This window comes from Pongo abelii, chromosome 1 (assembly GCF_028885655.2).
Source record: "Pongo abelii isolate AG06213 chromosome 1, NHGRI_mPonAbe1-v2.0_pri, whole genome shotgun sequence".
Taxonomy (NCBI): domain Eukaryota; kingdom Metazoa; phylum Chordata; class Mammalia; order Primates; family Hominidae; genus Pongo; species Pongo abelii.
The window spans coordinates 87,039,668-87,067,304 of NC_071985.2; the positions used below are offsets into that span (position 1 = coordinate 87,039,668).

At 39.7% G+C, this 27,637-nt stretch overlaps 1 protein-coding gene across 1 annotated transcript in view; it reads left to right on the forward strand.

The window, feature by feature from the left end:
• RGS5 (regulator of G protein signaling 5) overlaps positions 1–27,637 on the forward strand; it is a 56,848-nt gene that overhangs the window by 7,383 nt on the left and 21,828 nt on the right. The window contains exon 2 of the mRNA XM_002809862.6: positions 27,153–27,263. Coding sequence (XP_002809908.1) covers positions 27,153–27,263 — 111 coding nt within the window. The remainder of the gene's footprint in view (positions 1–27,152; positions 27,264–27,637) is intronic.

The following is a 27,637-nucleotide window of genomic DNA, read 5'->3' on the forward strand; positions in this document are numbered from 1 at the left end:
GAATAAGTTCTTTAGTGGTGATTTCTGAAATTTCAGGGCACCCTTCACCCAAGCACTGCACACTGTAGCCTGTAGGGAGTCTTTTATCCCTCATCCCCCTTTCACCCTTGCCCCCCGATTCCCCACAGTCCATTATATCACTCTTATTCCTTTGCATCCTCATAGCTTAGCTCCCACTTAGAAGTGAGAACATACAATATGTGGTTTTCCATTCCTGAGTTACTTCACTTAGAATGATAGCCTCCAGCTCCTTCCAAGTTGCTGCAAAAGACATTATTCCATTCTTATATACAACACAGTATATGTATACCACATTGTCTTTATCCACTCACTCATTCGTCGATGGGCACATAGGTTAGTTCTATATCTTTGCAACTGCAAATTGTGCTGCTATAAACATGAGTGTGCATATGTCTTCATATAATGACTTCTTTTCCTTTGGGCAGACACTGGATTGGGATTGCTGGATCAAATGGTAGTTCTACTTTTAGTTCTTTGAGGAATCCCTATACTGATTTCCATATAGGTTGTACTAATTTATATTCCCACCAGCAGTATAAAAGTGTTCCCTTTTTACCACATCCATGCCAACATCTATTGTTTTATGACTTTTTAAGTATCATCATATATTTCTTCTTACAAAACATATCAAGTATTTACAAAACGATAAATCTCATTGAAAACCATGATCATACTTAAAAATTAACAATAATTCTATAATTCATTGAATATCCGGTAAGAATCAAAATATTTTCAATGCTCTTTTCTCAATTGGATTGTTTGTATTAGGATCCAAAAATGTTCACACATTGAGATTTCTTAATCTTATATCTCTCTCAGTCAATAGGCTTCCTGTTATTCTTTCTTTGCAATTTATTTGTAAAACAGAATCTTTTTAGACACAAGTATAAGAGGCTATATAACATGTGGGAAAGGTACTAGATGGGGAATACAGGCATCTGAGCTGTAACACTGGCTTCTACTACCTAGTGGAGGATAAGTCATGTGCCAGTTCCCCTCTCCAAGTATCACTGTTACATTTGGAATAGGACGTGATCAATTATATGGTCCGTTATACTCCTTCTAGCTCCAACACCTTCTTATTCTGAATTGGGACACCATGTATTTTGAGAAAATATTCAATTTTTATTTTAATTTCTTATGTCATCTAAGTCATATAGGAAGGCCTGGGAAACAAACTTCTGAATGCAGCTTAAAAGAAACAATCAATTAAATATGTGCAATTTTCTTCCCATAATGTTTAAAAATCTCAGTGGACTCAATTAAGAACCCCATATTTCTTTAAAAGACTTGTGATAAGTTCAGAATATACTCCCAATTTGTGAAAAGTATATATTAATATGCAGTGGAAAATGATTCTGTTTTATTTTGGTGAATTCTATGAAGAAAAATGGTGGTCTCGGTTTCTCGTACAATTTGAGGATGAATTAGAATCTGAATATAACAGTGTATGATGCTTGCACTTGATTTACAGTTAACTTCATTTTTTCCTCTTCAAGTGTATAATGTCATTGAGGGCAAGATAAAAAAGTAAACACAGACACATGTGACTTTGGGGGTGTGGCACCACTGACTACATTTATATTACGCTACATTTTCTCCAGTGGGAAAGGGTGGCCCACTCCTGCCCTTCTGAATGCTGCTTAGAGGTAAACTTGTCGTTTGTCTTAACAGTGGAAAAGTTTTCATCCTTGAGGATGGGATGAGAAGGGTATGTCAGGGTTTCTAGGTCTTTACATAATAAACCAATTTTCATCTGCCATCTGGGTAGATCACGGAGTACTGACAATTCTTGGAAGTGCTATGAAGACTGCTGACTGCATAAATCCATGTCAGGCATGTATATGCTCAGCAACTGCAAATTCCAACCAGATTAGGAACATATAGTTTGCCTCCAGACTAGGCATTAGAAATTGGGTCTTTCCTGGAAAATCTGTAGGTGTGATCAACCTAATTATAGGATGCATGCATTATCAACACAGCTAATCCATGTGTGTTTTTAGGCTTATTTACCCTGACCATAGAGCTCCTGAAAAGTCCAAACAGAGTATTTATTTGCAAGGCATTCCATTCAGTTGCCATGCCTAGGTAAAATAACTTAACCTGATTTTTTTTTTCTCCTTCAAAAAGAAAATATTTCAGTGTTTAAAGGAATTGGCCAAGCAGCTTTTGAATACTTTGGAGAGTAGATACTTGATGACCATGTTGGTTTCATGAATAGTAAATGAGGCTAAGACCTTTATCCTATGTTCTCCATGTTTTCCTTCCTAACTGTTTCCCCAGGCACTGCTCAAAACAGCACCTAGCCCATCTGGACAGATCATTTAGAGACTTAAAACTCTACATTCTAGAAAGACATTGGAACTATCATATTAGAGTCAGAAGAAGAAAAGCAACACGAAATAAAGTACTTGTAAAAATGTGAAGTGCTCTCCTTTGCAAGTGTTTGTTATTATTAGCGAAGTATGTGGAGCTGTTTTGGTCAAGCTTCCACTTTTTGATATTTTCTTGTGCTGAACATCTGTTTTTGATGAGGCACTTGTCTATGGGATTCAGGAAGTTTAGAAAGAATCAAGATGTTCCATTAAAAAATAGCTTCCTGTATTTTGGCAAGTTATTTTAAGTGATAGTTTATGAGAGATATCCAGTGAATGGGAGTGTGAGACCACATAACCTGTGTACTTGGGACAAGGTCAACAGTGTAGGTCACACTGAAGACTTTCCCAGAGGATCTGGTGGTCTGATGCTTTCTGGATGACAAACTTTCAGAGTCTTAAATCTTGCTACTGAATCACCGAAGTGCAAAACAAGATGTCATTTGAACACACACATGCATGTGCAGGCACACACACTTACACACATGTACCCTCAATATTGTTTATGACTTGGATAAAAGATGGATTGTTTGTTGAAATCAGAGATTTGTGCACACAAACTGAAAGTGTAGCTGGGCCTGGTAGGAAGAAACATTTTTCTTTCACAAAGCTGCACGTAGATTGATGGGATTTTTTTCCACGTTAGGCAAATAGGTATTTTCTGTCTTCATAGTTTGGATTTTATACTAAGTGTGAAAAACAAACTTTTTCTCTCTCCTCACACAACACTTCACTTCTGACACCCAATGTGTGGGATTTCCCCACAAAGAAATTCTCCAACTTTTTGTAGGCACCAAGGGTGTGTTCTACAATTCAATTCAACTCTGATGCTATCTACTTGGAGTTAACACCATATCCCACAGGTTAAGGGCTCAGCCCCACAAGACTGCCCCCTACTTCAGATGCCAGTTGTAAGTTCAGCTATAAATTAAGGTTTCCTGTAATCCCTTCTTTAGCTTCAATAATTTATATAATGTCTCATAAGACACAGGAAAACATTTTTACTTTTACTGATTTATCGTAAAGGCTATTGCAAAACATACAGTTGCAAAGGATACAGTTGAACAACCAAATGAGGAGGTACATAGAGCAAGGTATATGGGAAGGGGCACAGAGCCTCTGTGACTTCTTCAGGCACACCACCCTCCTAGCCCCTTGATGCATTCTTGTTCACCAACCCAGAAGATCTCTGAACCCTGCATTTTAGAGATTTTTATGGGGGCTTCATTACTTAGTATAATTGATTATTAACTCAATCTTCAGCCCCTCTTTTCTCCCCAGAGGAAGCTTTGTTGAAAGCTCCAAGCTTCTAATCATGGTTTGGTTTTTCTAGTGACCAACCCTTATCCAGGAGGCCACCAAGAGTTGCCTCATTAGAGCAAAACATGGTCCTCTTACCCAGGAATTTCCAAGGGATTTAGGAGCTCTGTGTAAAGAACCAGGATCAGAAACCAAGTATTAGAACAAAAGTTGCTCCTAGCACCCTTATCACTCAGGAAATTAGAAGAGTTTTAGCAACTTTGTGCCAGGAGTTTATGGCCAGAGACCAGAGGTTAGACTATGGCATAATAAGAAACGCACTCATGAAGGCAGTAAGCCAGCCCTTCACACCTTCACTGCTCCCATTTTAGACAACCAATGTTTCAGTTACTTGTTTCACTTCTCCATTAAACTGTTACTCTGAAGAGGATATCTATCTGCTCGTTGTTGGACATAACAGGCTATACTCTGTGTTCCTTGGTCTGAATAAATGATGGCTGGCTACGCAAACTGCTGCACTATCTTCTTTTTTTTATATATAGCATTTTGAGCATTTGCATCTGACACTTCATAAGCAAAACGCACTCTAGGGTCAGTGGCTATTCCTGTCAAGACCTATTTGTAGCTCTCCAAGGCTACTGGCATCAGTCTCACTTGCCAGCTATGTTCCTGCCCTTCCCACCCAAGAATCTGCCACATAGCCATCGGCAGTCTCTGTCTCTTTTGCTGACAAACAGGACAGTTCTTACTGGCATTTTGTTTTTCAGAGTGTGCAAGAAGAGTATGTCCAGATTTAGTCCATCTCTGCCTTGCTGTAGTACTCCCATATCCACTCATTTCATGGACCCAGGCGGTCGCTACAGGAGAGCACACAGGGATATATATATATGTATGTATTGATCCAATCACCTTTCAAACCTGAAAGGGACTTCTGATGGCCATCAGCATGTCCTACTTTAATGAACCCCTTGAATTCCCATAGTCATTTCCATAGAGCTGTGCCCCATGTGGGTATCCCTTTAATGGGCTAGGTTTCCACTGACCACATAGCCAGGCAATTGGCCACTGCCCATGAGTCAGTAAAAACTGAAACACAGGGGCTTTCATCATTGTTAAATTCTTCCATCATTGCTAGGAAAACAACATGCAATTCAGCCCACTGGGCTCACCTGTTTTTATCTTCTTTGATGGGGTGACAGCCTTCCAACAGGATGCTGTCCATACACCTTGGAACTACTGTCCACAAACCAAGTAACTGTTAGTCAGTTGAGCACTGTTTATAGGGTATTGTCTAAATGATGGTAGAGTTTGGCAGCTCCTCACACCGTTCCACAGTCAGTCCTAAGGGAAAAGGGGCTCCCTGCTGGTATCTTCTCTTTGCATTCTCCAGGTAGTATGATCCTGTGTAAGATCCTGTTCATTTTACTATGGAACTTTTCCAGGCACTGCCATCCCCATTAGAGTGTTTCTCTGATATCACCAAGACACAATGGGTATTTCAGGTTTCAAGACTATTTTATGTCCTTCAGTTATAGAGGTAGTTTAAATTAATGTCCAATAGCAAGCTAATAATTTACCCTCAAATGGAAATTCTCTAGTCCAAAATCCTCATAGTTGTCATGGGGAGGCACTCACAGGCTTTTGCTATAAGCCTCAGTCTAAGCTCTGTACAGGGCTTTCAAACAAAGAATATGTGCATTCAGCCTCTACTCTATATTGCTTGGGCTTGAGCAATCTTATTGGTTCTAATTTAGCGTGTTCAATTAGCATTGTTTGGAGAGCAGATTTACATGTCTTCTGTGTTACAATACTAGGTAGGGGAAATACTTCCCAGTCAGATACAATGTTGATCCCCATAATATAACCATTTCACACAGAGCCTGCTTAAACATCCCAACTTTCATAATTCTATCAAATTCAAATATTTTCATAATTCTATAAAATTTCAAATTCTATCAAATCTCAAATTTTTCTGTTCTCTCAATTTCGTTGTAGCCTAAGTGAGGACTTTACCAGTGGGTTTTGGTACCACGGTGCATGAGACTCCTGTTTCTAGGAGCTCTGGAAACTTTTCTTCTCCACTCTCTGACCATTTACCCACTCATAGCAAAAGGCTTTGGGTTCCCACAAGAAGGTCAAGCCCAGAGACCGTAACACCTTTATTAATCTTTATCTCAATTGAGTGGTCTAACTTTTGCTCCAAGCAATTGCAGGTCATATTTCTCCTTCTAATCTTAGTCTGCTGGCTTTTTAACCTTCTCCAAACTGGGGTAGATGGAAGGACTTGGTTAGGGCCCTTTAATCACCAGAGATCACTTTGACCCACACCAACTTTGACAGTGTTGTATTAAGACCCTTGTTTTAACGCCATCAATGTTTGCTTTATTCATCGCACTTCTTAATAACCCTGTAAAGATTTTGTCATGCTTGCATGAGTACCATTTTACATCTCTTTATTTTTCTGTTTTGCTCCATTGAATCACCTAATGTCTTAATAACTTTTTAGACATTTTTACCTTGTTGGGAAGAGTTCCTTGACTCTTTGCCATCCTCTTGTTAACTACTCGTATCGTTTTTATTAGCATATGTACGACCCATGAGGGGAAGCCAAGATAGCAAATTCAATAAAACTTCCCAGATTGTCATTTAATTTTGCCACAGTAAGATTATATGGAGTGCCCATGCAAATGGTGCTTTCTTACCCACAACATTTACCATGTCCTGGAAACACAGGCATATTCAGTGAGTGAATAACCTGATTATCACAAGACAGTCCCACATGGCCTGCATTCTAAGCAGAATGGCTGCTTCATCTGGGCTGTTCTATATGGCATTTATGTGGGGAAAGGAACAGTTCATTTTCTTGGGATAGACAGACCTTACAACCTTACAGTAGCTTTTTTTTTTTCTTTTTTTTTTTTTTGAGATGGAGTCTCACTCTGTTGCCAGGCTGGTATGCAGTGGTATAATCTCGGCTCATTGCAACCTCTGTCTCCCAGGTTTAAGCGATTCTCCTGCCTCAGCCTCCCAACTAGCTGGGACTACAGGCACATGTCACCATGCCCAGCTAATTTTTGTATTTTTAGTAGAGAAGGGGTTTCACCATGTTGGCCAGGACGGTCTTGATCTCTTGACCTCATGATCTGCCTGGCTTGGCCTCCCAAAGTGCTGGGATTACAGGTGTGAGCCACTATGCCCAGCCACAGTAACTTTTTTCTAGTTCGCCAGGTTGCCTCTTCCCTCAGGAATAACCTCCTGTGTCTCTGGATCCTGTTTTACCATCTGTGATTATCTCATTTTGAGCTGTGAGTCCAGAATCCACCCCAAATCCATTTTAGTAAAGGTTCTTCAGGAAGCCGATGACACCAATCTATAAAATGAAGGAACTCCTTCACACTATATGCCCTGGTTTCAGTAGTTCCTGGGTTGTGCTCTTTCCCTGTTGACTATCTTTTGGGTGACCAGAGGGCTCACAGGTAGTTCTGTTGTTCTGCGTAGTTTTTCCTTTTGTGGGTGCCTTTCAGGATAGTGGCTAAAGCTCAGACAAACTTATACCTGAACTTGGTCCAACACTGAGGTCTAACCCAGCACTTTGAATTTAGCTATTAAAGATAACAGTGACCATGGGATTGTATGCTTAGCATGCCTCGTCTTAGTTTGTATTTCCTTACATATCCAATGAACCAGCTCCTCAGGAGTCAGATCTACCACCATTTCTAAACTCCATTGATAACTCTGGCTTTTAGTAACTGAGTGCAGTGCAGCTGCAGTTTCGTACTATGTCGGAAAAACTCTCCTCAAGCCGTATTTTCCGTCTGCTCTCACACCACAACAATCATCAAGAAGACTTCTGCGACTTCTGGAAAAACTCCCACACACCAAGCAGTTGACACCAGCTGAGAGTCCTCCAGTTCAATTCCAGCACTATCTGTGCAGAGATAGCATCAAATCCCACAGGTTGAGGGCCCAGTCCCACAAGACCACTCCCCCTACCAGTGGTAAGTTCGCACCTCCGGAACTTCTGATAAACTGGCTTCAAGTTAAGGTTCCCAGGACCCTTCTTTGGGTTCAGTTAATTTGCGAGAGTGGCTCACAGAACTCAGGGAAACACTTAACATTTACTGGTTTATTATAAAGGATATTGGAAAGGATACAGAGGAAGAGACACTATGGTGAGGCATGGGGGAGGGGCGCGGAGTTCCTATGCCTTACCTGGTACACCATCCTCTGGGAACCTCCAGGTGTCCAGCTATCCGGAAGCTCCCTGAATCCACTTCTCTTGGGTTTTTATGGAAGCGTTTCTTCTGCCAGGGTATGAGGCGAGACCCGTCAGGGGAGTGTCTTAAGACCCACAATCACAAAGGTGGGAGAAGATTAGAGTCCTGCCTGTGGTAGGTGAAAGGAAGGCTGGAAAGAGATTCTGTTTCCTGAGGCCTAACATACCCATTATCACAAAAGACTGTAACAAGGGCTATGGGAGTTATGAACCAGGAACCGTGGACGAAAACCAATGTATATCATAACACTACACATACTATAGGTGACTAGGGGGCCATAGCCATTCTCATTTAGCTGGCAAGATTGAGAAAAATGCAAATAAAGTTTTCTCAAATTCTAATCTGAGGGTTAAAATAACTTTTATTTTATTTTTAAAAATTTCCCTTTAATCTGTTATCTTCTGGATCCACTAAGTATAGTGGATCTTTTATCTCCCTTCCTGGTCCAGATTGGGCCCTGATGTTTGTAATTATGCTGAAATGTGAGTGCAGATGGCTGGAGTGCAGCTGAGGGAAAGGGATACGTAACTGCCACTAGCTACTTATGGAAAACATTTTATTAAATGGATACTGGCTCGAGAGCATGAAAAAGAAAAGAATAACAAAGCCAGTTGACAATTATGACAGACTAGGAATGAGTGCCTAGCACAATTTTGATCACACAGAGGCATGTAATAAAAGTCTATTGAATTGAATTGATAGATTCTTCTCCATATATGGGATGTGATTTTTTCCCCTTTCTCTAATATGACCAGCTTAGAATCACAGACTGAGAATTGATTCAGGGTAACAGACCAATTCCTTCTTGTATAGATGAGAAAACAGGTCCAAATTGCTTTGGGGACTTGTCCAAAGTCACATAGTTGTGAGTTTGAGCTTATGCAAGGCCTCTGGATTTACACTTCATCTTCATTTTATTTTATCGGATAAACTTTTATTTAAGAATTTTGGTCATATGTTCATAATTTTGTCTGTCTTTGCTTTTTTTTTTTTTTTTTTTTTTTTTGAGACAGAGTCTCACTCTGTCGCCCAGGCTGGAGTGCAGTGGTGCGATCTCGGCTCACTGCAAGCTCTGCCTCCCAGGTTCACGCCATTCTCCTGCCTCAGCCTCCGGTGTAGCTAGGACCTGTCTTTGCTTTTAAGATATTTATTCTTCCATTAGCACATCTTTCACAAAGTTTTGGTTACTACACTGCAGTCTTTAAAAAGAAATGGGGCTGGGCACAGTGGCTCATGCCTGTAATACCAGCACTTTGGGAGGCCGAGGTGGGCAGATCACGAGGTAAGGAGTTCGAGACCAGCCTGACCAACATGGTGAAACCCCATCTCTACTAAAAATACAAAAATTAGCCAGGCATGGTGGTGTGTGCCTGTAATCCCAGCTACTCAGGAGGCTGAGGTAGGGGAATTGCTTGAACCTGGAGGTAGAAGTTGCAGTGAGCTGAGATTGCACCACCGCACTCCAGCCTGGGTGACAGAGCAAGACTCCATCTCAAAAAAAAAAAAAAAAAAAGAAAAAAAGACTTTTTTTTCTCTATTTCTATTTGCCAGATGCATATAACTGCCAGTTAGAATAACTGAGCAACTGAGAGAGGTGATATTGCATGATAATAATTAAAAGCCCATATGCTGACATGAGACCAGGTTGAATTATACCTTTATCATTACCTTGTTTTAACCCCATCAATGTTTGCTTTATTACTTGGTGAATTTGAGCAAATTATCTAAGTTCTCTATGGATCACAGGGTCACAGTAATACCTCCCTCATAGGATTATTGTGAGCACTAAATAAGTTTATGCATTGCATGTGTTGAGTGAACCATGCAGTTAACTGAGAAATGTGTGGTTTCTCTTAATGTTTGCTTTTTCTTAGTTATCTTCAGGTTGAGACAACCTTGCAGCCAAACCTCAGAATGGATCTAGAACAGGGAACTGTAAAACATCAGGAATTACCTTCATCTCCCTACAGAGGTGTAAGAATGGGACTCCCATGAAAGAGCCCCTTGCAAGGAACATTAGAAAGTAAATGAGACAGATGGATGACAGGAGGAAGGAGAGAAGGGAGGATCACAGATAACCAAGTTGAGCCTGGAGGTTGAGAGGATAATTGGACTCTTGATGCAATATGATTACGTGAAAGGGAAGCTATTTGTAGCAGGTGATGAGTTCATTCTTCTGAACTCTCATCTTGTGTTTTAGGAATTTTTAGATGATTTCAAGTCAAAAGCCCTGATCTTCCTGGACAATTTTATAGTTGTTAGTTATTAATTTGATTTAAAAAAAACAGCCATGACTCCCACATGCAGGACTCCAGGGAATAATTCATAGATAACATAGCCATAAAAATGAAGCCCACTCACACCCCTCTGCATGCATATGTGTGTGTGTGTGTGTGTGTGTGTGTTTAAATAAAGACTATAGGACACTGTCTTGTCTGGTTTGAGCTTTTGGGTTTAGGAGAGAAGGAGCAATATTGGAACAAATAGCTGGTTCAGGAGAGGAAGATTAGATAAGGCTGGGAGAAACAGATAATTCAAAAGAGGTTAAAAGAATTAGGATTATCTATTAACTGAAAATAGAATGGTAGAATGAGGATCAGAGAACAGTCTGACTGGTTTTAAGTCTATTTTCTATAGTTAAGTTTAAAAAACAAAAGCTAAATGAGGTGTATTAGTTTCATATTTGCTGCTATAACAGTTGCCACAAGCTTAGTCACTTAAAGCAACATGAATTCATTGTCATACAGTTCTGGAAGTCAGAAATCGAAGATGAATCCCTAGGGCTGCATTCCTCCTGGAGGTTCCGGGGGAAATTGATTTATTTGCGTTTTCTAACATCTAGAGGCCACCTGCATTCCTTGACTCATGTTACAGCCAGCAGTATAGCATTTTTTAATCTTTCTTTCTGATTTCATTGTCACATTGCCTTCAGACTTGACCCTCTTGCTTTCTTCTTACAAGGACTCTTGTAATTACATTGGGCCAACTTAGACAATCCAGGATAAATTCCGACTTCAAGATCCTTAACTTATCACTTCTGCAAAGTCCCCTCTGCCACCACGGAGGGCGATGTGGGGATGTAACTTTGGCCATCTGACTTGTTCTCCTTTCTCCTTTTATTTCTGTGTCTATGCCTTGCTAACTCTTCTTCTGTCACCTGGATACTTTTTCATTTAACAGACATTGTTCTTCCCTTTTTTTTTGGAGGGATAGGGTGGTCAGGAAAGCTTCCTAACACTCTCTGTGGCTTCTCCAAGTTCTCAGGTCTTTTTGTTTCCCTTGGTGGTGTGTTTTATAACTGATGGTCTCCTGTCACCTGTGACTTGCATTTGAAGTACATAAAATTACATTTCTATTTGTTTAAAATGGTTCATGTCTACAGTCTAGAAAAGTGTACTCAGCCCAAAGACACCCTGTTGTCTTGTGGCAACAGGGTGACCTTTTGCTTGGTTCCTAGACTTTGTGTTCCATTAAGCCCAGATCTCTAACTTAGTGACTCCTATTCCAGTAACCACACAATTTAGGGGAGTTTCTATTCTTTAGTGCTCAATGTGCAAGAACCACAGGGCAGACTGCATTGCTCATTGGGAGGAAAAGGAAGGAATCATCTAAGAATGCTGAGGAGAAGTTTTCAGGAATGTGATTTGCATGTACCTTGAAAACTTATGTGAAATTTTTAGAGAACTTATTAGAGAAATGTGAACTTCCATATTAAACATTGGAAGGAATCACTGGAGAGATGGGAGAAAGACAGAAAGAGGGCGCCTGCTTTGGGATCCAAACCAATACCATTTCCTTCTCTGGCATGCAAGATCCCAGCAAGATCTCCCTCAGGGAGAAGCTATCCCTTCATTCTATAAACTCTCAGAGAACTTTTCAGTTATTCTTGTAGTTTATATCACATTTTCCTCAGTCAACTTGTCTGTGTATTTGATATTATCTAATTTAATTCTTAGCATAATCTTCCAAGGTAGATATTATCAACATTATTATTTTACCAATGAATAAGTTAAACATCTGGCCCAAGGACAGAAAATGTGCTCCATAACCCTGAGTTTACCCTCAGGTGTGCTAATTCAAAACCAAGGGCTCTTTCTACCATATCACAGCTGCATCTCAATAAAAGCATCTATACATGTCTCCTTTGTAAAATGAAAGCAATTTGAGGTCAGGAATAATTGCTTATTAATTTTGTAAAACAACCACATAGCATCCAGTACAGTGCCTGACAAATGGTGGTTGCTCTATTAAAATCTGACAAGTAAATGAATACAGAAATGAATTGAATGCATGAATCAGTAAATAGATTGTTCCTGAAAATAGAAATCTTGGGAATAATAAGTGGCTGTTAAATTTTGGGGGGAGAAAGAAGAAATGGTTTGAGGTCTAATTCTATGCTTCAGAAACAGTCCTCTTATTCCTCATTGTTACGTTATTATTTTCCTCAGCAAACCCTTTTAAAAAGCTGGCAAAGATAAATGTTGACCAAGCATTGTTGTTTGCAGTAATGAATTTGTATCTTTTATATAAATGTATTGCGAGAGGACACATTAAAGTTCTGGGAACTTTAGTTTTATTAAGTGATGTAAAACATGTTAATGTTTATTAAGATCTCAATTAATTTTACATTTCTCCTCTTTCCCTCCCTCCTTCTCCAATACCTTTTATTACCCCTTTCATTTATATTTTTGTGATATATAAAATGAGTTACTAGTGCCATGTACAATAAGAAACTTTCAGTCTATAAAGTCCCTCAGTATAATTCAAAGCAGGAGGACATGGAGACACCCAAAGACTTTGAATGACTGCAGTGTTCAGAGGAGCTCTCGTGGGAATCCCTTCTGACCCCTCCACCTTTGGAACTCAAAATAAACCATAAATGCCTGTCTTCCTTGACCTGAGGACAATTTTCCCACTATTCATTATCTGGCTTCCAAAATGAATTGCCAAAAGTCCAGCCATCCTGCCAACAACATTTGGAATAAGATGGGAGAATTTAAGGTCAAAGAGAAATAAACTGTTTCTGTCTTGTTGGTCTTGTCCTTCCACTGTCTCCTTCCTTACCCCCAGTAACCTACTCTGAGGGATAGCATATCAGAGACAGCCCAGAAAAGCATGGGAAATATCTCAATTTCCACGGGAATCCTTGAGTAGGGAGTGGCCAGTACTTGGGAAAAACAGTACTCTTTTAAAAACTAAAGTAAAGTTACAGCACCAGGGCGGTGATAATACAATGTAATTGAGCTGAACTAGGCAGCAGTGGAGGTCTCCACACTTGCTTTCTTTGTCACTCCATAGGAGTTCCCAATGAAGAGGCCAGCAGTGTATCTTCTCTTTGCTATCAGAATTGGTTGCATTATTATGAGGTAGAAATCTTCTGAAAGGAGTTTACCTTGAATGTTAGTCAAATAGATCTTTCTTGAGCCTGTCCTATCCTATCCTATCCTATCCTATCCATTTATCCATTCAATTAACATATTATTAATCAACATATATATGCAAGATATGATGATAGGGATAGGACAAGTATGATAGTGACAATAATAATAATAGGTAATATTTATTGAGTATTTATAATACTATACACCAAGTTCTATGCTAAACCTATTAATGCATTGACTTATTTAGCATCACAACACATCTATAAGTTAGAAATTCTATTATCACCATTTTTACATAGAAAAATGAAGGGTTGGAGTTTAATTAAGGGTTGGAATTTAATTTGCCCAATGTCACTCTGCTGGTAAGTAAGAGTTGGAATATAAACCCAAGCAGTGCGGACCTGTGGTCTTATCATCTATGTCATCCTAAGAGTTAAAGCAACTTTATGGTACTCAAGTTATTTTTAAGGTTATTTAAAATAACCTTCCTTGGTCTTCCTTGGGGAGACCAAGGAAGTAAGACAAGGCACCCATCCTCAAGGAGCTTGCTATCTCACTGGGAGTACATACATATGGGACTCTTAGGTATACATTTACAAAAAGCTAGAGTCATTCCATGAAAACGTGCTATCCATAACTTTGGAAGAAGAAATGTGTTCTGTTCTTTGCTCTGTAACTTACTGGCTATGAGAACTTGGAAACATCTTTTAATTTCTGTAAATCTCAGTTTTTCTACTTTTAAAATGGGGGGGGTGCAAATTAAAAGCTCCCTGAGGCCCCTTAAATAGGCCACTGTTTTGTAATTTTGTAGTAGATAAGAGAGAAAGCAGTCTGGGATGGAGTAGTTACAGAGGTTTCAAGAAAAGAGTGAGACTTGTTCTGATCCTGGAGTATTAAACTGGCATAGAGGTGGAGAGAGAAAAAGATGGTGTGCTTGGGAGATACTGAGGAGGCCAACAGGAGTAGGTGTACATGTGGTTGTGGAGAATAATGGGAAATAAGGTTAGCAGCTGAGGATGTTAGAAGGCAGAGAGTGATGTTTGAAGCAGATATGGTAGATCAGTGGTCCTCAAAGTGTGGTCCTGAACCAGAGGTGTGAATCCTCAAACCCCACCTCAGACCTCCTGAATGAAGAAAAGCCAGAGGCAAAGGTTGCATACCATATGATCTTATGTATATGAGAAAAAACAAAACTATAAGGATGGAGAACAGATCAGTGGTTGCTAGGGATAAGAACAGGGGGCCGGGCGCGGTGGCTCAGGCCTGTAATCCCAGCACTTTGGGAGGCCGAGGCGGGCGGATCACGAGGCTGGGATATCAAGACCATCCTCGCTAACGCGGTGAAACCTCGTCTCTACTAAAAATACAAAAAGTTAGCTGGGCTTAGTGACGGGCGCCTGTAGTCCCAGCTACTCGGGAGGCTGAGGCAGGAAAATGGCGTGAACCCAGGAGGTGCAGCTTGCAGTGAGACGAGATTGCACCACTGCACTCCACCCTAGGCGACAGAGCGAGACTCCGTCTCAAAAAAAAAAAAAAAAAAAAAAAAAAAGAACAGGGTAAAGGCTTTATTACAAAGGGGCAGCATGAGGGAATTTCTGGGGTGACAGAACTGTTCTGTATCCTAACTGTAGCAATAATCTGTGTGTTAAAACCTGCACAATTGTACACCCAAAAAACGTGGGAATAAAGAAACTTTGGGGTGGAGCCCAGCTGTCTGTGTTTTAACCAGACCTCCAAGTGATTTGGGTGTACACTGAAGTTTGAGAACTACTATGGTTAATATAGAGAACCATTATAAGTGAGGAGGAAATTGTCTCTGCAAGCCTGGCCTGATAGGGAGTGCTGAAGGCACTGCAGTAGGAAGAGGGAAATGGGCAGGTGGGATGTTACAGTAATTCAGACCTGGAGAAAGGTGGTAAATATAGGTATGAAAAAGCAAGGACACATTTAACAGGATTTCCTTGGCTGGGCGCAGCGGTTCACACTTGTAATTCCAGCACTTGAGGAGGCCGAGGCGGGTGGATCATCTGAGCTCAGGCATTTGAGACCAGACTGGGCAACATGGCAAAATGCCATCTCTACATAAAATATTAATACAAAAGTTAGAAGAATTGGTTGAGCCCAGGAGGTGGAGGCTGCAGTGAGCCAAGATCATGCCACTGCACTCCAGTCTGGGCGACAGAGTGAGACCCTGTCTCAAAAAATAAAAATAAAAGGATTTTCTGGGAAGACAGAAAAACACTTGTGACAGATTAGCTATTGGCAGTGAAGAAGAAAGTCTAAATAATGTAGATTGGAGCATTTATAAATTATGAGAGTAAGGAGAATATCATAGTTACATAAAAATGGGATATTGGGAAGAAGGGTTGAGTAAAAAGGAATACATGGTGCCATTCACAAGGCATTGAACACCTCAGGTCCTTGATTGTTCTCATTTATATAGTAAATATATTGAATGTGATCCTCTTGAAATCTTAATTTTTTTATAGCTGGAGGAGCTATTAGAGGTTTTCTCACTAAACTTATTTCCTTTCTCCCTTTCTCTTTTTCTACCTTTTCTTTTTTGACAGAAAGCAAGAGAGCTCAGATAACATATTCAAGATCACCCAGGAAAGTACTGACTGAGTTGATAATAGGATTTAGTCAAGGGCAAATCTTTTGCTGTTGTACTGTTTTGTTTTTTTTTCTCTATTTCCAATTGCTATGCTCTATGTTACGTTCTATGTTGACAGCTGTCATTTTTTTCTGTTAATAATCTGGACCTTTTCCTTCATTGGCACAGGACTTTCTGTAAGTAATAATAATAATAAACCTTGCCACTTATGGAGTACCATAGTACATGTGCTAGGCACTAATATTAGTGTTTCACATATAGTAACTCACTTAATCACAAGAGGCTTATGAAATAGATACCATTATTATCTTCATTTTACAGAAGAGAAAACTAAGGCAAGGTAAGGTTTAAAAACTTGCCAAAAGTCACACATGTAGTAAGATGAATCTGGGCAGTTTTGCTCCAATATCCATGCCCTTTACCACTATGTTATTCTGTCTCTTGCTTTAAGAAAACAAGAGTTTAGTTTTAGTATTAATTGGATTTTCTAAGAGTTCAACGTTCCACTTGACTTTCTCTCTAGGAACAGTCTTTTTAACGTGTATTGTATTTGCTTTACAAGCTTCCAGTTATATAATCTGAGACAGGATTTTTGCCACGGTTGGGAGTTGGGCATTGTCTCTCCCGAGTGTGGGGAAGATTTAACCCAATTCAACATGTTACTTTTGACTGTAGTAATGGAATGGGGATCTGGAAAGTATCTTATGATATTGCTTGGACAGATCCAGGTGGTCATATGACTTAGTTATCCAAAACAGCTGGTTGCTAGTCTTTTCTTGATGACTTTTCTTCTGTAATGGAAACTTCACCACATTTATTGTTCACGATTTCCATGGTTTCATCACCATTTTATGGTAAGTTCTCCTGAACACTTCCTGTTTAAGTTTAAGCAATGTTTGTGTGTGTGTATGTGTGTGTGCTGGGGTAGGGGCCTTTCACGCTTATAGATGGCTGCCTTTTGAAAATTTATAAATGCATCATTATTTATCAGTTTCTTGTTCGAAGCTTCATAATCTCTTGAAGCTAGAGCCCCTTGTGTGGGTTTAGGTATCGTCTTGGTTAAGGGTAGGAACCCTGGTGCTTTTAGGATCAAGTCTCATTAGGGGTACCACATAGTTGTCCCCTTCTGTGCTCCTACCACCTCCCTGGACTCCTGAAAATGCGTATGTGGCTAGAGAAGATGAGGATTTGATTAGTTACCGAACCCTAAATCCCTGTCCTCTGACATTTTCTCAAGGATTCTCTCTCTTTTCCCTATTTTTCTGCTTCTTTTATTTATTTATTTTTAAATTTTAAATTTTTTTTTAATTCTTTTGAGACAGAGTCTCCCTTTTGTTTTCTAGGCCCGAGTGCAGTGGCACCATCTCAGTTCACTGCAACCTCCACCTCCCAAGTTCAAGCTATTCTTGTGCCTCAGCTTCCCTAGTAGCTGGGACTACAGGCACGTACCACCATGTCTGGCTAATTTTTTTGTATTTTTAGAAGAGACGAGGTGGGGGGTGTTCACCATGTTGTCTAAGCTGGTCTTGAATTCCTGACCTCAGGTGATCCGCCCACCTCGGCCTCCTAAAGTGCTGAGATTACAGGCATGAGCCACCATGCTCAGGCTTTCTGTTTCTTTCTTTACCACTCATCAAACACAGTAGTCTTTCACTCCTTCTCTCTGGGAACAAGCTGGCGTATCTCAGTGATTTTGGGGTTTTGGAAAACAAATACCAAAATGGGATACTCTTGTCAATTATCATTTGCTTTTGACGTCACAACACAACTCCCTCAGAGGCAAGAAAGCACGAAATGCCTGGCTACAGTCTTTAAAGAGGAAAAATTACATGTAGAGGAACATATGAATTAACACCTGATACATTAATATGTATTTAAGCTATTATTATTATCTTTAAGAGTTGCTACAGATCACTTGTTTTCTGCGTGTTTGCCGTGGAGAGGGGTGACTGCGTGATCATGGATGGAGTCCTTGCACCTAGATTCAGGAATTGTATGATTAAATGAAAGTCTGGTGACCTCATGTGGTCCTTCACACTTGGATATATCAGGGATCTGGGGAGATAAAGTGTGTTTCTCCACCAGGTGACTGAAGAAGAGGATGCCCAACAAGTGGGGCCAGGTTTATGAAAGCAAGACCACCCTACGCATAATGAAACCCAACTGTGCCATATTTTTTGGACAAATACTTATTAACAAGCTCATGTAAAATGTTTGTATGACTTATTCTATAATCTCAATAAAGTCCTAGTTCTTTCTGCCCTGACTACACCTTGTATGAAGAGTTTGCTCAGATACAATAATATTCTAAGCTGGGATTCTAATACCTTTTAGTTGATATCAGGCAACAAGAAATCTTAGCATCAATGTCTGGATAGAGGACTTTGTGGGAATCAAGCCACAGGTGCCATCTCTAAGGGTTAAGAGTGAATTACATTTTCAAAACCTTTCTATGGAATGGGTGGGGGTTTCCACAATAGTGTCACCAGTCCAGATAACTTGAATATTATTGTGACTGGAGAGCCCATTATCTAATGAACAAGCCTATGTAGCACGCGTTCTGCTAGTTGGCAAAGCATCCGATTTCGATCTCGATAGGGATAGCTGAGGCAGCGACAGCAGCCACCTTTGGAGCATGGTCTTTCTAAAGAGCTTGCTGACCACCGTTTAGATATGAATGCTTGATTAGGTCAAGCAGCTGAATTAACTATGACATACATAATGTCATACTGTAGTGATTACAATCAGCTAAAATTTTTTATTTCATTGTTTTTCATTTCTTGTTTTGTATCTGTCTTGCCCAATTTAAACATAAACTCAATGAGAGGAGCTTATCTTTTTTATTTCATTGAAAATATCAAAACATATTATAGCGTACATCATGTGGTAGGCATTCAGTAAACATACTTTTAATTTGTTGAATAAATAAGTGAACAAAAGGAGAGGCTGCACAGGGTTTTCTTTTTCTTTTTTTCAAGACAGAGTTTCACCCTTGTTGCCCAGACTGGAGTGCAATGGTGTAATCTCAGCTCACCACAACCTCCACCTCCTGGGTTCAAGGGATTCTCCTGCCTCAGCCTCCGGAGTAGCTGGGATTGCAGGCATGCATCACCATGCATGGCTAATTTTGTATTTTTAGTAGAGACGGGGTTTTACCATGTTGGTCAGGCTGGTCTCGAACTCCCAACCTCAGGTGATCCGCCCGCCTTGCCCTCCCAAAGTGATGGGATTACAGGCTTGAGCCACTGCACCCGGCCTGCACAGGCTTTTCTCTGTCCACCATGGTCCTAAGAAATTAAGTCAGCTTATTTAAACAAGAACCCTGGGAGACTTCCTAGTCTGTTACTGCAGGTTACTTGTGATGATCCCTTACTGAAAATGAGCTAACCTGGGGTAGTTGAGGTAACAGCTTGAACATAAAAATGAAAAGAGTTGTTATTAAGACAATCTGCTGAAGGGAAACGTTAGAACATATCAAGAGTTGAAAGGGTATAATAGATAAACGTGCTTTCTGTGAACATATTTGACACAAATGACATTGTCACTTCCATCTTTTCAGCCATCTTATAGTTTGAAGGGGCTTATTATGTAATTAATCACTAATATGAGCGAAAGCCTAAAACACTGCTAGGGAATGATTCACTTGTGTTTAGAAACAGAGCTTTCATTTCTGAAGTCATATCATAACACATTAATACTACTACTACTATATATCCCTTAGCATTTTCTTCACCTTTTTATCATTTGGAGCACCCGAGGAGTATTTCATATTAACTAACCATAGAGTCATTTTCCATCATGTATCATATATTAATTATATAAATCAAGTAAGAAAATAAATATATGTTTCAACATGATATCACACTGTATTACTAAACTTCTCTTTCATATGCTGTTAAAGCACAAGCAATGAGTGAATTTTCTGTAGTTCAAATTGAAGTAGGTAAATTCAGAAAAAGGGTAGATGGTAGATGCCAAAACGATAGATTCTTTCCACCACAATCACCCGGCACTGCCTTTCCCTGCAGTTAAGAGTCCATCTTGATTTTAGGGGCCATGCTGAGGATCCTGGCAAGTTGAGGATTTCAGTCCCAGAACTGAGCTGACTTTCCACTAACATATTCTTATACTCCCCCTAAGGGTTTTCAAGATCATCCATTACCCTGTCTCGGAGCCACCTACGAGGAGCAAACTCCACTGATCTGAAGTTTTAAATGAGCAGCCAGGAAGAAGGCTGTTCCAGCTTTCAACAAAATGCATCCTCCCTCTTGATGGGTCCGCGCAGGGACCCTCTGGGCCCCCTTCCCTCTGTCAGTCTCTGCTGGGTTCTACCTCTCAGATTAGTTCCCAGCTGCACGGAACTCAGAGGAGCTCCTCTCTCCTCTGGTCTCTAATCCGGCAAATGTCTTACTCTCGGCTGTGGACATTGACGGCTAGCGAGTGTTTTAGAAGCTTGTGTTTATCTTTCCTGGGTATCTATTCCAGACATGTTCTTTTTAGTCCGTGGAAAGAAGCCTCGTAGTGTTTCTTCAGAAGGAAGCAGCCTGGAACCAAGCTGCTCTTTGCTCAGTTCTTTGCTAATGCTCACGCCTTCCCACAGCCGGCAGGGGGCAACTGCGACACGGATTTAAATTGCATTGAGTTTAAATTGGATTATCCGATGTTAGGACACCTCTTTTGGAAACGTGTTGTAAAAATCTTGCCTCATGCTTCTCAACTTTCCTCCCTCTCTTCTTCCTTCTCGTTGTTCCTGACATATGTCTGGCGTCTACAGCGAAACCTGTTGGTGATTGCCGAAAGCCTTTCAACCACAGGAACAGCCTATGCCCCAGGGCTACTTCTGTTTCTTTTAAATCCTGAAAAATTATGGTCTCATAATTGATTCTTTTCAGATTGCTAGTGATTGCAATTATCCTCCCTGCCTCTTCTCATCAGCATATGTCCTATATAATATGAGGAACTAAATGCCCCACTTGACCATTCTCAATCTCTTTCAAGGACAGAAATTGAATTCACTTACTTTATAGTGCTTATAGTCATTTAATGGTGTTACCTCTGTCCAGTTAGCAAATTAGAGACATTTTAGTCCTCCGTGACTCATTCTAAGCTGCACTCCAATATTTCACCTACTCCACCCCAAAATGCAGCTTTACTATAACCTAGCAATTCAGTTCATTCATTCATTTGCACATTCATCAATTTACATGGCAAATCTTTATTGAATGCTATTAAATGCCAGGCCCTGTGCTAAGTGCTGAAGCTGTAATTGTGAACTAAACAGATGTTCACTCTACTCTTGGGGACCTAACACTTTAATGGGAGAGATAGACAATATTCGCATATATATATACATACGGAGATATAAATGCCAATTGAAAAATGTCATGAATGGAAAATTCAGAGGGCTCTGAGGATATGTTAGGAGAAGTTTTTAGGTATATAATATCTCCCAATGCACATTGGGAAGTTAGGGCTCCTTGAGGTTAGAGTCTATGTTTGTTTGTTTATTTATTTATTTAGAGACAGAGTCTCGCTCTGTTGTCCAGGCTGGAGTGCAGCGGCATGATCTTGGCTTACTGCAACCTCCACCTCCTGGGTTCAAGGAATTCTCTGCCTCAGCCTCCCAAGTAGTTGGGATTACAGGTGCCTGCCACCACGCTTGGCTAATTTTTTTTGTATTTTCCGTAGAGATGGGGTTTCACCATCTTGGCCAGGCTGGTCTTGAATGCCTGACCTCATGATCCACCCACCTCGGCCTCCTAAAGTGCTGGGATTACAGGCATGAGCCACTGTGCCAGGCCTATGTTCTTTTGTTTCTATACTCCACCTACCTACATCAGTGATTGGAAAAATATCTGCTATACAGTTTACATATATGTATTTTATATTCAATTGTTCCAAGTGTCTCTGAAGCGAGAAACAACTCTGTAACCCTTGAAACACCTAGTATAAGACTTTATATATAATTGGTTCTTCACACATTCTGGTGGAATGTAATTGTATCTCTCAAAATTTAGCTATGTTTCTGTTTTTAGTGATTGCTTGTGCTGGTTTTCCACACTTATGCATCTTAAGGTGATAACCCGCTAAATTCACGCACTAGCAGGAAGGACTGAGGTGGTCCATGGCCTTTTGAGTTTTGACTTCCCAGCCAGGCAGCATACCCACACAGGGAGCAGATTTAAAACTGCAAAGCCCCAGAATTATTCAAACCATTTTCAGTTTGGAATCACTAGTGTGAGTCATCTAGACAAAGAATTATCTTCCTCTGAGCCTTTAATTAAACTTTAACTCAAGCATTTTCAATTGATTTTATTTCAAAACAAGTTTTTCTTTGTAAAACAAAAGAATAACAAGACGAGGAAGAGAGATGACAGGAGATAAAAATAGTTTCTTGTTAACGAGCATTAATGTAATGTGGCCAGGAAAAAATATCTAGTGTGCAGTCAAATAGAGCCCGAGACCGAGCATGAAATTGTAAACAAATTAGAAAATTATCTTCTCTGGATGGTGTTGTTTTTGATGTTAAATTAATGTCAGATACGTTCAAGTTTATCTATAAAGGGAAAATAGTTTGGTAGGCTGGAGCTATTGTTTCGTTTGAATTTTTCATTTGGTTTGTTTTATTTTCGTATGTCTGTGAGGCTATGGTAGGGAGGAAAGGGAAAGGGGGGATGAAATAATATTCCAGGGATTCTTGAGGAGTAAAACAAATCTAACATTATTTAGTCTTGTGAAAAGAGTGCAATGTTTAAAGTGATTTGAACTTCAGCATTTGTCAACTCCTCGGCCTTTAAACTTTACTGTTGTATGAGCAGAAATGCAATAATACTATTCATTCCCTGAATAATGAACTCCTAATTAAATTTAATAGACTTCACAACTTAAATACTCTTAACTTTATAATGCTCTATACTTGAGCCTATACCAAGCCAGAAATTGAAGCCATAGAAAAAAGTGTTTTCCAAAGCACTGAATATCTTTTCTCCCTTACATTTCCAGGGCAAATATGAGGAAAAGAGTAACCTGATGTTCTGGTATGTTAGTCTGCTCTGAGGAAATGGAATACGATTTTCTCTTGGCAATGTTGTAAATGATAGTTGATTTCTAGATCATTCCACAAAAAACTCCTATTTAAGCAGTGATATAGATAAAATAGTAGTAGGGTACTGATTCATCCTGGTTTTAAAAGGATTTTGTGGTATGTCTTGAGCATTTAACTACCATTTATAAATGGTGTTTTCAAAGAAAATGCATTCTGAAATAGTAAAAGAAAATGTGAGATACATTGAGTTCATATGATAGGATGCCACGTCTTTAAATGCAGACAGTCTTTCAAAGGCGCTTTTCAATAGTTTTATCTCTTGTTTGTTTTCATACCAACTTTGCTGCAAGCTAGGTACTGTATAGAGGTCCCTCCAACATCCATCCCTCTATCTGGAAGGGAAGCAGAGTAAGTTCTTCGAATAGGCTTTCTGCTGTCTCACATGTCACCCTCTTGCAGTACAAACTACTTTTACATCCCTTAAAATAACACGCACCCACCCTTCCCTCTGGAACGCTCATTCTTTTCTAGCCCAACTGACTGACTGCTGCTCATTCTCTAGTTCCACGTTTGCCTCCTCTGAGAAGTTCCCTGTGATTTACCATTGTGGACACTAGTGCTCCTCTGCGAGAGTTCTGCTGCTTTCTGGACAGTCTGTCTTTAAGCACCTGTTTGTGATTGTTTCCATATCTAAGACCTCTCCGGGCTAAAAGCACCTTGAAAGCAAGGAGCAAACCTAATGGTGTTTGTATATTTACTGCATACTGCCTGACACAGTAAACATGACCAATGAGTAAATCAGTAACGAATAAATGAATTAAGTCACTAATAATTCTTTTACATACATTCGATTTCTTTGTTCTAATTATCCCTTAATCTCCAACTATTATTCTTGCATCAGGAAATCAAACACAAATATTTTTCTGCCTTTTACAAAAGCAAAAGGTTCAAATGGAGCAAGAAATAGAAAAAAAAAGGAACTAAAGTTGAGAGGGGGGATAAAGTTAAAACCAAAACAACCAACCAAACAGAAACCTAAACATGAGAGACTTTCATTACATCATTGTTATCTAAATATTGGTGAGTGAACTATTGGGTCAAGGTTGAAACTGAAAACAGTTGCAGCATGCATTCCACAGGTGGGTGTACAGGAAGGGAGGGACTTACGGAGCCAGGAGGACATGGATTATGGATGAAGGTTTTCATGGACTGGGTGGGATACTGCGTCCTAGTGCACCTTGCGTCTCTGACTGTAATACTGCACATTAGCCAGCAGAGGGTAGCCACAAATATTGCATGCGTTTCTCCTCCCCACTTAATGTTTTCTTCATTTTTCAGATAAATATAAAATTGGCAATTCTTGTCCCCAGAGGTAGAATATAGAAGGTTGTGGGTGTAGTAATTCCTTAGTAACTTGCGGGGAATTTTTTGTATGTTTCAATGTAATGTTCGAAGCTAGGGAACATGGGTGGTGGGTTGGAAAAATGATTGTGTAGTTAGAACTAACTTTAAAGAAGCCTTGTTCTATGCCAAATGCTGTGCTAAGTGACTCATATGCATTAGTATATTTAATCATCTCAAAAAGTCTTAGGATATACTATTTTATCAGTCCAAATTTCTAGGCAAAAGAACTAAACATTAGATAATTTAAGTAACTCGCAACGCCTGGAATTAAAGCGACACTTATTCTAATTCTCAATGTTATATAAGCTCCCTCAGCAGAACAGTCCCAGTTTTTACCCTAATGGCGTGCTGAGCTTGATCTGAGGTACTGTGGGACCTGACTTGGCTTTAGTCAGTGAGAGGGTCTTAGGGAAAGAGTGAAAGCAGAACAAAATGAAAAGGAAATGACACTGTAGAGATGACTGTTCCTAAAACATAGTTTTCAAAACCATATTTACTAGCCTAAAGGAAAATATGTTTTAATTAGGTATTTATGGAGTTTTTATAAGTTACCACAGGTTTCCTTACATTTTTTTTCCCTAATATCTGTAACTGCAAATCTTAGGCATTTACTTAAATCGCCTCATCACAGCCTCCCTGTGAACAAATGAGGAAAGTATGTGTACAATAGTAAAATCCTATTTGGCTGCCAAGTGAACTTCACCACATCTCTTTAAGACTTTGGTTATGATTAGCATTGACTGGGAGGTAAATATTAGCAGATTTGTAAAGAACAAAATCAAGATATTTTTAGTTCACTTTCGCCAATATTTTTAAATGTTTACTATGTTGCCAAGCATTGTGCTAGGCACAGGGGTTAAAACATATTTAAGACTAAATTCCTACTATCCAAAAGTTCTCATATCCAAGTAGAAAAACAGAAACATAAGTCAACGACCATAATGCAATATGATGAACCCTCTCTTAGAAGCATGGGTAAAGTGCTAAGGTGACCGGGAAAGGGTAGCTTTTTGGGTCTCCCAATATTCAACAACTTGTCCTATGGATTAATATTTGAGATTTGCCTGGTGCTTTTCTAGTTTAGAATTGTGATAAAGTGATGGATAGATTAGAAGGTTAGTTTTAAAACTGAGCATGAAAATAGTTGCATCCTGTGATGGAGGAGTACCCAGAATTCTGACCATATCTACTCACTAAAATACTGAAGATACAAAGAAGCAGTAAATTCTGCTGTAGTTTGTTGTTTGGCAGTTAGTACTCATTTATCAAGGCTTACTGCGCATAAGATAGTCTGACAGCCATAGGGAACAATGGATAAGGAGTTGGAAACAAAAATTTTATAGAGAAATAAAAATCAAGTAGAATGATTTAATTTTATAGCTGGAAATAGCTCAAAAAAATCTAAAATGATGGATAACTTCATCATTTTACAGATGAGGGAACTGAGGTCTGGCAGTAAAAAGTGATCATTTTACTTCTCAAAAGAAGACATTTATGCAGCCAAAAAACACATGAAAAAATGCTCATCATCACTAGCCGTCAGAGAAATGCAAATCAAAACCACAATGAGATATCATCTCCCACCAGTTAGAATGGTGATCATTAAAAAGTCAGGAAAAAACAGGTGCTGGAGAGGATGTGGAGAAATAGGAACACTTTTACACTGTTGGTGGGACTGTAAACTAGTTCAACCATTGTGGAAGTCAGTGTGGCGACTTCTCAGGGATCTAGAACTAGAAATACCATTTGACCCAGCCATCCTATTACTGGGTATATACCCAAAGGATTGCAAATCATGCTGCTATAAAGACACATGCACCCATATGTTCACTGCGGCACTATTCACAATAGCAAAGACTTGGAACCAACCCAAATGTCCAACAATGATAGACTGGATTAAGAAAATGTGGCACATATACACCATGGAATACTATGCAGCCATAAAAAATGATGAGTTCATGTCCTTTGTAGGGACATGGATGAAGCTGGAAACCATCATTCTCAGCCAACTATGACAAGGACAAAAAACCCAAACACCGCATGTTCTCACTCATAGGTGGGAATTGAACAATGAGAACACATGGACACAGGAAGGGGAACATCACACACCGGGGACTGTTGTGGGGTGGGGGGAGGGGGGAGGGATAGCACTGGGAGATATACCTAATGCTAAATGACGAGTTGATGAGTGCAGCACACCCACATGGCACATGTATACATATGTAACAAACCTGCACGTTGTGCACATGTACCCTAAAACTTAAAGTATAATAATAAAAAAAAGTGATCATTTTTTCCAAATGTCATATATCTAATAACAGTGAGGACCAGAGCCCTGAGAAGACTAGCAGGCAATGCATGCAGAGTTCTACCTGGGAACTCTAGCATCAGAGAGCTTGGGCTCACATCTGTCTCCACCAAATACTGGCTGGGTTAACTTAAGTTATTTAAACTCGTGTCATTCGGTGACCTCATCTGCAAAATGGAAACAGTACTATAGTGTCTGCAGATATAAAATGAGAGAACACATGTAAAACAATAATGAGGATTAAAATGCAGTGCAAATTAATGAAGGACATACTAAGAGCTTGATAAATGCTATTTATTAGTACTTATGTGTCCTAATTTCTGCATTACTATTCTTTCTGCCACAAGAAAAATAAAAGTGAAATGGGATTTTGTTCAGTTTTGTTTCTCTGACACAGGAAGAAATCTCTTCTTAAAATCTGTATGCACATGTGGTGTCCTCATTTCCCCTTGTGTCTCTTCTTTCAGGGCCAAGGAGATTAAGATCAAGTTGGGAATTCTCCTCCAGAAGCCAGACTCAGTTGGTGACCTTGTCATTCCATACAATGAGAAGCCAGAGAAACCAGCCAAGACCCAGAAGTGAGTCATGAATATGGATTCCACTCATTTCCTCCAGAGGATGGCTATTTTTCAAGTGTTTAGCACCATTCCTCATCTGTAGAACTACCCCCTTCAATTACTCATTAAGGATCATAAGAGCCCTCAGAGAGTTGGTTTGCAAATAAGTTCTTTTTTTTTCTTAACTATCTCATGTCTGGAGCATTTTATTGAATACAGGCAGAATACTTAAAAAATTAAAGATAAGACTCTGCCTTATTTTTGAGAGACAGACATACTTATAAAATAGACAGACCATACTTATAAAATGATACCAGCCACTACAGCAGTGTGGTAAAAATACCTGCTCATTTACTGCCTTGGTAACCACTCCTGATCCAGTTAATTATGAGCCC